Source organism: Bombina bombina, unplaced genomic scaffold, assembly GCF_027579735.1.
Source record: "Bombina bombina isolate aBomBom1 unplaced genomic scaffold, aBomBom1.pri scaffold_576, whole genome shotgun sequence".
NCBI lineage: Eukaryota > Metazoa > Chordata > Amphibia > Anura > Bombinatoridae > Bombina > Bombina bombina.
Window position 1 is genome coordinate 228803 of NW_026512983.1, and position 13579 is coordinate 242381.

Genomic DNA, 13579 nt, shown 5'->3' on the forward strand with positions numbered 1-13579 from the left:
GTTTTTCACATGCTTTATATTTAATGGTATTTTTGATTGCAGTTTACAGTATTTTGCAATACCACAGAGTGCATGCATAACACAAATGCACACATTTGTAACATATAATTTAAGGGGAAAAAATGTTTTTATAATCACCGCTGTGGCAGATTGTTAAATATTGTATGGCACATTTAAAAACACATTAAAAAAAATACACCAGAGTATTCTTAAAAAAGTTTTTTTTATGAAAAGTTGGGTGATCTGAAGTCTTCTGATCTATTAGATATCAGCCCTACTTGACAGGATAACATTAAACTTGTATGTCTTAGCTGTACATTGCATGGTTTGCAAGATAATTATAAATTAAATAGACTTTGAATTAACCATCAATGCAATTACTAAAATCTGTTTGCTTAAATTTGTACAAAATTAAAATAATTCATATGGCAAAAAAAATATCTAAATAACTTTCTCTAACTATATCCCATAGGGTTATGTAGAGCAAATATCTTTTAAGACTGCTGTTTTTCAAAAACGATACAATTTTGCATTCAATAACTGGATATTTAAGACAACACGTGTGCGTGCTTTCAAAATACTTGTAAAATCTTTAATGTAAGTGCAAAGTTCTGAACCATATTATTGTTTTATCCTATAAACCAAAATAAAATAGGAGTACGATTGATTGATTGATATAAATATATATATATATATATATATATATATATATATATATATATATATATCTCAATCAGTTTTAAGGTTCTTCATTCATATGCACAATTTCAAGGTATTTTAGTCTTGCCACCAAAAAAATCTGTATTTTGTAGGTCTGTGTTTAGTTTTATCTTATGTTATAAACAGTTGTTGCTAATAGCAAGTGCCAATCATTTGTAACTATTTTAATGCATAGAATATGAACAATGATGTGTATCATTTTACACCCTAACATTTATTTTTAATTTTTATTATTTAACACAGTCAGACCTATCCACTTTAACAGAGACAGTGTAAAAATGTACAGATAATAGTTATATTTTTTTTACAGTAAAACCTATATCCTTTTTATTTTATACATATAGACAAAAGATTCTTATACCAGCAAGTCAATGCAAACATTATTAAAGGGATGTGAAAGTGGTGTATTAACCTTAATTTATCACCGCCATTGAAAAAAATATATATTTTTTTTTCCTGAGACAGTTCACTACTGAGCCAATTTTATTTATTTATTAAAGAAAATATTTGCCCAAACAGTGAAATGTTGTTCTAGTTGATCAATATAACCACTTGGGAGACGTTTTTATTTTTTATACTACGTTAACTGTTTTTTTAAGAAAAATAAATTGCAGTGGAAATGATGCATTAAAGTGAGATCACTTCCATATCCCTTCACCTCTTATCTAAATCCAGTTGTAAGAGGAGCAATTACAAAAACATATCTGGTAAGAACAGTACAGTTTTCAGGGGGGTCATTTATTGATACCATCACAAATGTGATTGAAAAGTGCTTTTCCAAATGGCTCCATTTATGGAATGCAAATACTGTTCAAGTAACAAACAAGGTTACTATCAGGAGATGTGATCCTCTTGTCAAACATTACTTTCAAGCTGTTTACTGTTTGCTATGGAGCCTGTCTGTTCCATTTGTTCACAGTCCATGCTGAAATCACTTGTGTCCATACTGCAGTCAGAAACACTGTCTGAATGGTCCATTTGTTCAAACTTAGCTGGTTGTTGAATATCACTGTTCCCATTGGCAGATATTAAATATTGTCCTTCTGTTGGATGAGTATCATCTCCCACAGAACATATAATAGATTCTTTGGCTTGTCGGATACAGTTGAGCCACTGCTGCTTATTGAAAGAGTCATTTGCTTGTAAGGAATGTGATTGACTGTGTGAACCATTTTGGAAGCCAACCCGAAAGAAGTTCTTGACTGCAAAAAAAAAAAAAAAAATGTAAAAAACAACTTTCACTAAGAAACGTTTTCTTTGTACAATAATAATACTTGAAAGAAATGGTTTTGGAAATTTAGTATATTGTAGTGAAAGAACAGTGACATAACATTTATCAATTAAATGAAAGTGTTAATGAATTATGAGTTCTTCCTTTTTTTTTCAAGTTTGCAGAAAAAAATATCCACTATCTATAAGTTGTTATAAATATTTAAAATATAACACAAAAGTCCAAAAGTGATGGACTACAGAGGTTAATTAAAGGCTGTGTCCTTATGTTTTATTGATGGCATTAAACCAATGAAAATATGACATCATTTATAAACCTGATCACATGATGTTACTAGTGACCTCAGTGATGACATCACATATGTTGCACTGAATATAAGGTCTTACATTTGCTTCGTAAACATGTTCAACACTAAAAAAAAAAATATATGACTTACTTCTCTCGTTATTGCTGAAAGCACCTCGGAGTGATCCCCCCAACCGAACCTCACCATCCTGCAGGTCTTCCAAAATAAGATCTTTTACTGGGATGGGCTGTCGGTAAAGCTGGTAGTGAAGCTTGTCATTTTGAGAGATTGTTCTTGTTATTACAAGGACTTCTTGAAACAGGAACACATGAAATTTCTAGAAAGCAAAAATGAGAAGAAGATTATACCTTGTTCAAGATATTTAAATACATTTTTTAGCTTTTAGCCTAAGCCATGGGAGATGCCCACATATATCCTGATCTTGTTTGTTTAGGAGTAAAAACAAACTAGCTTCCTCTGAGAGAACTTGCTTATCAGAAATGTCATAAGTACTGGTTTTCCTTGTACCTCACAAGGTCTAGTTCATTTAGTAGCTAATTTATGAAGCAGCAGACACAGCTTTGGAGTCCTTCTGGTGCAGTATCACACATGAAAACTTGCAACCAAAATTAAGAAAAGCATCATTCATAAGACCGGACTAATCAGACCGAGATGACTGACAACCCCTGTGAGCATGTGAAATGTTACATTTTGCCAAACCAATGCTGTATTAACAGTGGCAATTGCGGGTATACAGGTTCCCTCTCTGGGAACTTAAACCTTTATAAATATACCTTTTAATTTTGCTTTTCTTTGACAGTAGCATTCTATATTTGATTAGTTGCTTGTATGGGAGACTCAGCCCTGCTTAGCCTCATTGCATTGTCGTTTGCTAATTGCAGAACAATGCTTTTTAATATTATATTACATCACGTTTTGCTATTATCATTTTTGCTCTATATACCAATTGGGTTTTTCAACTATTACTAAAAAAGGAACTAATGTGCTTTTGTTTAACCCCTGAATGACCAGGGACGTACCCTACACATTCTGAATAAAAAGATTAATGTGGAGCGAGCTAAGCCGAGGAGCGCAACTCAGTAGTGCTGCTGGACAAAAAGTGGTAAACCCTCAACTACAAGCAGTGTAAAGGTTTAGCGCTCTCGGCTCTCCCATTCTCCTTTTTCATCAGGCAGCATTGGGGGTTCTTATTGGCAGTGTGACTGCATAGCACCATTAAGTTCTCTCTCTTCTGCACTGTACACTATTTCTGTGGTTCCTATGGCTCATTTTTGGAAAGGAACAAGTAAAGTGTTTTGTACATGAGCCAGAACTTACCCCATAGTAACAGTGGTTAACAGCACCCACTCCCCGGCCCAGTGCAGGGCAGCAGCACCCAGGATCGCAGCAAGCACCAGGAAGCAGCAGCACAACTATGGGTTAAGTACTAGGGGGAATTAATGGGGCTGGGGCATAGAGACTTATGGGAAAAGAATAAGCTACGATCTGGCTATCGAATGGAGTGGTGATAAATTAGCCCATTGGGGAATATTGCCCTTATATTTAAAGCATTAAGGTTGTGTATACTTCATCATTTGGTCTGGGTACACCAGTATTACTTTTCCCCTTGGCATATACAAGGTTAAGGTCATGTGGTATGTTTAGGAACTAGGCTGTCAGGTTGCCTTTGCTAGTGTGCTATTTTTACATATACGGACCTAGTACCATTTCCTAAATGTGTTTCAATAAATATGAGAGTGTGTATGTGTAAATATGTATATGAATGTGTGTGTGTGTGTAAATATGTATATGAATGTGTGTGTGTGTGTGATTATGTGTGAGTGTGTGTATGTATATATGTGTAGGTGTAAGTGTGTGTGTAAATATGTATATGTGTGTATGAATATGTGGGTGTGTGATTATGTGTTTCAGTGTGTGCGTATAAATGTGGGTGTGTAAATGTGTATGCGTATGTGTGTGTATATAAGAGTGTGTGTGTGAATATGTGTTTATCAGTGTGTATAAATATGTTTGAGTGTGTGTAAATGTGTGTGTGTGTAAAGAGTGTGTATGAATATGTATAATATGTGTGTGTGTAAATATGTGTGTCCCCTCTATTTGTGGGGGGCAGCTAGCGGAGCTCTGTTAATGGGGAGAAAAGTGTCCCTCTTTGGCTATATTAAATGTTAGGAGGTATGATAAAGCTGGTGCTTTGGTTAAAAAAAAAAAAAGTTTGTCTGTCATACCTGGAAAGTGAATGGCTGAATATACAATTATAACACCAAGGCTGCCTATTCAGAAAAGTACACAGACAGGTAAATATAGTAATATTCTGATGGGCTAGGCTTGCGTTATCACATACCCATAGTATGTGTGTATGTATATATTGCAAAACAAAGATGTATCAAAATCACACACACACACATATATATATATATATATATATATATATATATATATGTATATAGTTGTAGTGACTCTCATGCTAATAAAGCTTAATTTAATTGAATTGACTAAAATGTACTACATTGTTTATATATACTGTATATATATATAAAAAAAAGGTTGAAAATCACTGCTGTAGGGTGCTGGTCTTTCTATGGGTGTGCTGCTTTCAATAGTGTGGTCTCGCTGCCAGCCTTCTAAAGCGGTGAAACCAAGCCTTCTGAAGTGAGGGAGATTCTAATAGTGCGGTCTTTGCCACTCGCGGCAAAATCCGCACTATTTTAGCAACACAAACCCTTTTCGACCAGCGATGTACAGGGTACGTCGTAGTCGTTAAGGGGTTAATAAATGGTAGGAAAATATTACAGTTTAAAGACAGCCACTACCAGATAAATATCTTAATTTAGATATGGGTAAAATATTTTATTTTTATACAACTGTCACGAATACCAGACAGCTAAGGCTACCCCCCCATCACCCTACAACCTCACCCCTGTTGTTTCTCAGTGGTTTTGGGCTCCTCAGAGCAACCACAATCTCTGGAAGCTTTTGTTTGCATAGTTTTGTGTTCCAAACTTGTTTAGAGAAGAGCTGGTCTATGACTTGGAAAACCCTCCTAGGCTGGCTGAGCTCCTGGAACTCCCGTCCGGCCGCCTCACAACGGACACCCGCCTAACCCCTCTCAGGCTGTCCGGGCTCCTGGAACTCCCGGTCGGCCACAGGACAGCAGGACATCCGCTAAATTTATCCCTGGTTGCTCCAGCAACCATGTGCCCCAGAGCTCCGCTCTTTTGGGGATTAGTAGCCCCTAGGAAGGACAAGAGGTGGGGAAATTACCGGAGGGGAGCTCCTTTGGGAACCGGGGGGGTTTGGACACCCCTAACCCTATAACCTCAACGGACTGTAACTCCGGTCCCCAGTAACGAATCATGCTGATTTTTGGACTGTGGCATCTGGGGACCAAGAGTTTTCAAATGACACCCTGGGATCACCCCAAAAACCACTGTGTCCTGGGATTCTGTGGGACTATGGTTGCTATGGAGGCGCAGGTCAGTCTGGAGGGACGGGAATGGCGGGAAAACTGTGGCATTGTCTCCCTGTTTTATCAAGATGTGTATGTGTATAAATGATGTGTGTTTGTCCCAATAAACTCAGTTCTTATTTCACCTGAATGCTAGTCTGTCTAGTCATTTAGGTGGGCTCCTGCTAGAATCACTTTCCTGGGCTACATAGCAGCCTGTTCCAGGCAAAGGAAGGACCCTCTGGCAGAGCTACCCAGTAGGGGTAGCTGGGGTCTGCCACAGGGTGGGACACTGAGTACTGGTGCTGTCGGGCATCAGGGGTGGCTACAGGCTGTGGTCACTTGCCAGCTACATAGCTGCAGTCGGCAGGGAGGAAGCAGGACCCGTCTGGGGGAGCTACCCTCTGGCGGGTAGCCGGGGTATCCGTCACAACAATGTTGTTCTTTTTACTAACCACACTTCATTACTACTGTTCTTCTGTCTATTTCTCTGTGATATTATTGTACCTATTTCAGAAATTTTGACAAACACACAAAATGGCTGAAAATGCCCTGTAATTAAAATGAATGTAAACTTTGATGAAATAGTGCCTGGTTTTTAACTCCTTAGTGACCAGACCATTTTTTCCAATTTTCTTACCCTTAAGGACCAGGGCTATTTTTACATTTTTGTGGTGTTTGTGATTAGCTGTAATTTTCCTATTACTCATTTATTGTACCCACACATATTATATACTGTTTTTCTCGCCATTAAATGGACTTTCTAAAGATACCATTATGTTTATCATATCTTATAATTTACTATAACATTTTTTATAAAATATGATTAAAAAAATGGAAAAAAAACCACACACTTTTTCTAACTTTGACCTCCAAAATCTGTTACACATCTACAACCACCAAAAAAACTCCTATGCAAAATAGTTTCAAAATTTTGTCCTGAGTTTAGAAATATGTTTACATGTTCTTTGCTTTTTTTGCAAGTTATAGGGCAATAACCACCATTTCCCTGCCAAATGCGATCAAATTAAAAATCGTTAACTTTTTCACAAACTTTAGGTTCCTCACTGAAATTATTTACAAACAGTTTGTGCAATTATGGCACAAATGGTTGTAAATGCTTCTTTGGGATCCCCTTTGCTCAGAAATAACAGACGTATATGGCTTTGGCGTTGCTTTTTGGTAATTAGAAGGCCGCTAAATGATGCTGCGCACCACACTTGTATTATGCCCAGCAGTTAAGGGGTTAATTAGGTAGCATGTAGGGTTAATTTTAGCTTTAGTGTAGAGATCAGCATCCCACCTGACACATCCCACCCCCTGATCCCTCCCTGACCCCCCTCAAACAGCTCTCTTCCCTCCCCCACCTCACAAGTGTCACCGCCATCTTAAGTACTAGCAGAAAGTCTGCCAGTACTAAAATAAAAAGCATTTATATATATATATATATATATATATATATATATTGATTTTGCAGTGCTGGATCCTCCCTTAGTCCCCAACCTCCCTGATCCCCCCCCATACAGCTCTCTAAACCTCCCCCCTCTACCTATTTGCAGCCATCTTGGGTACTGGCAGCTGTCTGCCAGTACCCAGTTTGCCCCCCAAAAAATGCTTTTTTTTCATTTTTTTCTAAATAAAAGTTTTTCATAGTGTAGCTGCCCCCCTCAATACCCTATCTCCCTCCCCCTCCCAGATCCCTTGCCCAACATTAAATTCCCCTCTCCCATTCACAAATCATTGCAATGTATTATGCAAATGCAGCACGCGCGCACCACCACCCACCCTCCCGCACGCTACCACGACTGTGCACGCTATTGCTGAGAAGGAAAAGGAAGTAACCATTGATGGGCCGCCCACCCGCCTCCCAGCAGCAGCTTCCACCCACCAACGATCGGCACCATCGATGGCCAATGCAGAGAGGGCCACAGAGTGGCTCTCTGCATTGGATGCTTAAAAAAGGGTATTGCAGGATGCCTCAATATCGAGGCATCATTGCAATACCCTGAGAGCTGCTGGAAGCGATCACAATCGCTTCCAGCACTCAATTAGACTGAGGACGTACCAGGTACCTCCATTGTCACTAACTGACAGTTTTTGCAGGACGTACCTGGTACATCCTTGGTCATTAAGGGGTTAAAAATACTATTAAAAATAGGGGCACTTTCATTGATCAAAGTTTACATTGCAGTGGATTCTACAAATACTTCTTCCTGCTGTTCTTACACAGCAATGACGAAACCGGCTTCCTCCAATCACTGTGTGGCCTCACCAGATGGACACTCCTGGGGGGGGAAGCCATGATTGGAGGAAGCCGGTTTCGTAATTGCTGACGAAGTACAAAGAACCTGCAGGCGGGGGAATCGGCGATCCGGCGTTTCAGGAGAAGACGGTAAGTATTTGTAAAATCCGCTGCAATGTAAACTTTGATGAATGAAAGTGCCCCTGTTTTTAATAGTATTTTTAAAAAACTGCACTATTTAATCAAAGTTTACATTCACTTTAACAGCAATTTAAAAATGTATACAATAAACTTGATGTATGATGTTTATATTGAAAAAAATGGGCATAGTTAAAGAAACACTGTACTCAAAAATGTTCAGTCCATTTTTATTATTTTTGACTTGCAAATTATGAAACAAAGGCTGTTTATATTTATATAAATTATTATACCATTATAAATTGTGTACTTCCTGCTAATTTTAAGAGACTTATAGGCACGTCCTACAAATGCCTAGTAAGCATTAAAGTGAATGTAAAGTTTCATCAAGTAGTGCCCGGTTTTTAAAATTACTATTAAAAACAGGGGCACTTTCATTGATGAAACTTTACATTGCACCACATTTGTAGAAATACTTACCTCTTCATCTTGAAAGCCGGATCGCTGATGATGTCGCTTCCCCCGCCCGTCGCAAGCCTCTTTCTACGTCAGAAATGATGATTCCGGCCTTCCTCCAATCACGGCGTTGCTTTAGGCAATGCTTCCCCCGGGGGGAAGCCGTGATTGGAGGATGCCGGAATCGTCATTGCTGACGTAGGAAGAGGCTAGCGACGGGCGGGGGAAGCGACATCATCAGCATTCCGGCTTTCAAGACGAAGAGGTAAGTATTTCTACAAATATGGTGCAATGTAAAGTTTCATCAATGAAAGTACCCCTGTTTTTAATAGTATTTTTAAAAAACGGGCACTACATGATGAAACTTTATATTCACTTTAAGAAGCAGCGGTCCTAAGACCGCTGCTCCTTAACCCGTCCACCACATCTGAGGTGGCGGACAGCAATCAGCTTGATCGAATACGATCGGGTTGATTGACACCCACTGCCAGCAGCCGATTGGCCGTAAATCTGAAGGGGGCGGTATTGCACCAGCAGTTCACAAGAACTGCTGGTGCAATGATAAATGCCGACAGCGTATGCTGTCAGCATTTATCGATGTGCAGTGGACATAATACGCTACATTGTAACATGTCCGTCCGCACAATAGTAAATTGACTCATGCTGTTTATACAAGAGTTAATTTCATGAAAACATAATTTATGCTTACCTGATAAATTCCTTTCTTCTGTTGTGTGATCAGTCCACGGGTCATCATTACTTCTGGGATATAACTCCTCCCCAACAGGAAATGCAAGAGGATTCACCCAGCAGAGCTGCATATAGCTCCTCCCCTCTACGTCAGTCCCAGTCATTCGACCAAGAATCAACGAGAAAGGAGTAACCAAGGGTGAAGTGGTGACTGAAGTATATTTTAAAAGATATTTACCTGCCTTAAAACAGGGCGGGCCGTGGACTGATCACACAACAGAAGAAAGGAATTTATCAGGTAAGCATAAATTATGTTTTCTTCTGTTATGTGTGATCAGTCCACGGGTCATCATTACTTCTGGGATACCAATACCAAAGCAAAAGTACACGGATGACGGGAGGGATAGGCAGGCTCATTATACAGAAGGAACCACTGCCTGAAGAACCTTTCTCCCAAAAATAGCCTCCGAAGAAGCAAAAGTGTCAAATTTGTAAAATTTGGAAAAAGTATGAAGCGAAGACCAAGTTGCAGCCTTGCAAATCTGTTCAACAGAGGCCTCATTCTTAAAGGCCCAAGTGGAAGCCACAGCTCTAGTGGAGTGAGCTGTAATTCTTTCAGGAGGCTGCTGTCCAGCAGTCTCATAGGCTAAACGTATTATGCTACGAAGCCAAAAGGAGAGAGAGGTAGCAGAAGCTTTTTGACCTCTCCTCTGTCCAGAATAAACGACAAACAGGGAAGAAGTTTGGCGAAAATCTTTAGTTGCCTGCAAGTAGAACTTGAGGGCACGAACTACATCCAGATTGTGTAGAAGACGTTCCTTCTTTGAAGAAGGATTTGGACACAAGGATGGAACAACAATCTCTTGATTGATATTCCTGTTAGTGACTACCTTAGGTAAGAACCCAGGTTTAGTACGCAGAACTACCTTGTCTGAGTGAAAAATCAGATAAGGAGAATCACAATGTAAGGCTGATAACTCAGAGACTCTTCGAGCCGAGGAAATAGCCATTAAAAACAGAACTTTCCAAGATAACAATTTTATATCAATGGAATGAAGGGGTTCAAACGGAACACCCTGTAAAACGTTAAGAACTAAGTTTAAACTCCATGGCGGAGCAACAGCTTTAAACACAGGCTTGATTCTAACTAAAGCCTGACAAAAGGCCTGGACGTCTGGATTTTCTGACAGACGCCTGTGTAACAAGATGGACAGAGCTGAAATCTGTCCCTTTAATGAACTAGCTGATAAACCCTTTTCTAAACCTTCTTGTAGAAAGGACAATATCCTAGCGATCCTAACCTTACTCCAGGAGTAACCTTTGGATTCGCACCAGTATAGGTATTTACGCTATATTTTATGGTAAATCCTTCTGGTAACAGGCTTCCTAGCCTGTATCAGGGTATCAATAACCGACTCAGAAAAACCACGTTTTGATAAAATCAAGCGTTCAATTTCCAAGCAGTCAGCTTCAGAGAAGTTAGATTTTGATGTTTGAATGGACCCTGTATCAGAAGGTCCTGTCTTAGAGGTAGAGACCAAGGCGGACAGGATGACATGTCCACTAGATCTGCATACCAAGTCCTGCGTGGCCATGCAGGCGCTATTAGAATCACTGATGCTCTCTCCTGTTTGATTTTGGCAATCAATCGAGGAAGCAGCGGGAAGGGTGGAAACACATAAGCCATCCCGAAGTTCCAAGGTGCTGTCAAAGCATCTATCAGAACCGCTCCCGGATCCCTGGATCTGGACCCGTAGTGAGGAAGTTTGGCGTTCTGGCGAGACGCCATGAGATCTATCTCTGGTTTGCCCCAACGTTGAAGTATTTGGGCAAAGACCTCCGGATGAAGTTCCCACTCCCCCGGATGAAAAGTCTGGCGACTCAAGAAATCCGCCTCCCAGTTCTCCACTCCCGGGATGTGGATTGCTGACAGGTGGCAAGAGTGAGACTCTGCCCAGCGAATTATCTTTGATACTTCCATCATTGCTAGGGAGCTTCTTGTCCCTCCCTGATGGTTGATGTAAGCTACAGTCGTGATGTTGTCCGACTGAAACCTGATGAACCCCCGAGTTGTTAATTGGGGCCAAGCCAGAAGGGCATTGAGAACTGCTCTCAATTCCAGGATGTTTATTGGAAGGAGACTCTCCTCCTGATTCCATAGTCCCTGAGCCTTCAGAGAATTCCAGACAGCGCCCCAACCTAGTAGGCTGGCGTCTGTTGTTACAATTGTCCAGTCTGGCCTGCTGAATGGCATCCCCCTGGACAGGTGTGGCCGATAAAGCCACCATAGAAGAGAATTTCTGGTCTCTTGATTCAGATTCAGAGTAGGGGACAAATCTGAGTAATCCCCATTCCACTGACTTAGCATGCACAATTGCAGCGGTCTGAGGTGTAGGCGTGCAAAAGGTACTATGTCCATTGCCGCTACCATTAAGCCGATCACCTCCATGCATTGAGCTACTGACGGGTGTTGAATGGAATGAAGGACACGGCATGCATTTTGAAGCTTTGTTAACCTGTCTTCTGTCAGGTAAATCTTCATTTCTACAGAATCTATAAGAGTCCCCAAGAATGGAACCCTTGTGAGAGGAAAAAGAGAACTCTTCTTTTCGTTCACTTTCCATCCATGCGACCTTAGAAATGCCAGAACTAACTCTGTATGAGACTTGGCAGTTTGAAAGCTTGAAGCTTGTATTAGAATGTCGTCTAGGTACGGAGCTACCGAAATCCCTCGCGGTCTTAGTACCGCCAGAAGGGCACCCAGAACCTTTGTGAAGATTCTTGGAGCCGTAGCCAATCCGAATGGGAGAGCTACAAACTGGTAGTGCCTGTCTAAGAAGGCAAACCTTAGATACCGGTGATGATCTTTGTGAATCGGTATGTGAAGGTAAGCATCTTTTAAATCCACTGTGGTCATGTACTGACCCTTTTGGATCATGGGTAAGATTGTCCGAATAGTTTCCATTTTGAACGATGGAACTCTTAGGAATTTGTTTAGAATCTTTAAATCTAAGATTGGCCTGAAAGTTCCCTCTTTTTTGGGAACCACAAACAGGTTTGAGTAGAACCCTTGTCCTTGTTCCGACCGCGGAACCGGATGGATCACTCCCATTAATAACAGATCTTGTACACAGCGTAGAAACGCTTCTTTCTTTATCTGGTTTGTTGACAATCTTGACAGATGAAATCTCCCTCTTGGGGGAGATAATTTGAAGTCTAGAAGGTATCCCTGAGATATGATCTCTAGCGCCCAGGGATCCTGAACATCTCTTGCCCAGGCCTGGGCGAAGAGAGAAAGTCTGCCCCCCACTAGATCCGGTCCCGGATCGGGGGCTCTCGGTTCATGCTGTCTTTGGGGCAGCAGCAGGTTTCCTGGCCTGCTTGCTCTTGTTCCAGGACTGGTTAGGCTTCCAGCCTTGCCTGTAACGAGCAACAGCTCCCTCCTGTTTTGGTGCAGTGGAGGTTGATGCTGCTCCTGTTTTGAAATTCCGAAAGGGACGAAAATTAGACTGTCTAGCCTTAGCTTTGGCTTTGTCTTGAGGTAGGGCGTGGCCCTTACCTCCTGTAATGTCAGCGATAATTTCTTTCAAACCGGGCCCAAATAAAGACTGCCCCTTGAAAGGTATATTAAGTAATTTGGACTTAGAAGTAACATCAGCTGACCAGGATTTTAGCCACAGCGCCCTACGTGCCTGTATGGCGAATCCTGAGTTCTTAGCCGTAAGTTTGGTTAAATGTACTACGGCCTCCGAAATGAATGAATTAGCTAGTTTAAGGACTCTAAGCCTGTCCGTTATGTCGTCTAGCGTAGATGAACTAAGGTTCTCTTCCAGAGACTCAATCCAAAATGCTGCCGCAGCCGTAATCGGCGCGATACATGCAAGGGGTTGCAATATAAAACCTTGTTGAACAAACATTTTCTTAAGGTAACCCTCTAATTTTTTATCCATTGGATCTGAAAAAGCACAGCTATCCTCCACCGGGATAGTGGTACGCTTAGCTAAAGTAGAAACTGCTCCCTCCACCTTAGGGACCGTTTGCCATAAGTCCCGAGTGGTGGTGTCTATTGGAAACATCTTTCTAAATATTGGAGGGGGTGAGAACGGCACACCGGGTCTATCCCACTCCTTAGTAACAATTTCAGTTAGTCTCTTAGGTATAGGAAAAACGTCAGTACTCGCCGGTACCGCAAAGTATTTATCCAACCTACACAGTTTCTCTGGTATTGCAACGGTGTTACAATCATTGAGAGCTGCTAAGACCTCCCCTAGTAATACACGGAGGTTCTCCAATTTAAATTTAAAATTTGAAATATCTGAATCCAATCTGTTTGGATCAGAACCGTCACCT

At 40.8% G+C, this 13579-nt stretch overlaps 1 protein-coding gene across 1 annotated transcript in view; it reads right to left on the reverse strand.

Annotated features, from left to right (window-relative positions):
* Positions 1-204: 204 nt before the first annotated feature.
* The window catches only part of ARHGEF3 (Rho guanine nucleotide exchange factor 3), a 62298-nt gene continuing 48923 nt past the window's right edge, over positions 205-13579 (reverse strand). The window contains exons 9-10 of the mRNA XM_053697179.1: positions 2388-2574; positions 205-1922 (exon numbers count right to left, since the gene is read on the reverse strand). Of these exons, the coding sequence (XP_053553154.1) occupies positions 1576-1922; positions 2388-2574 (534 nt within the window). The 3' untranslated portion in view covers positions 205-1575. The remainder of the gene's footprint in view (positions 1923-2387; positions 2575-13579) is intronic.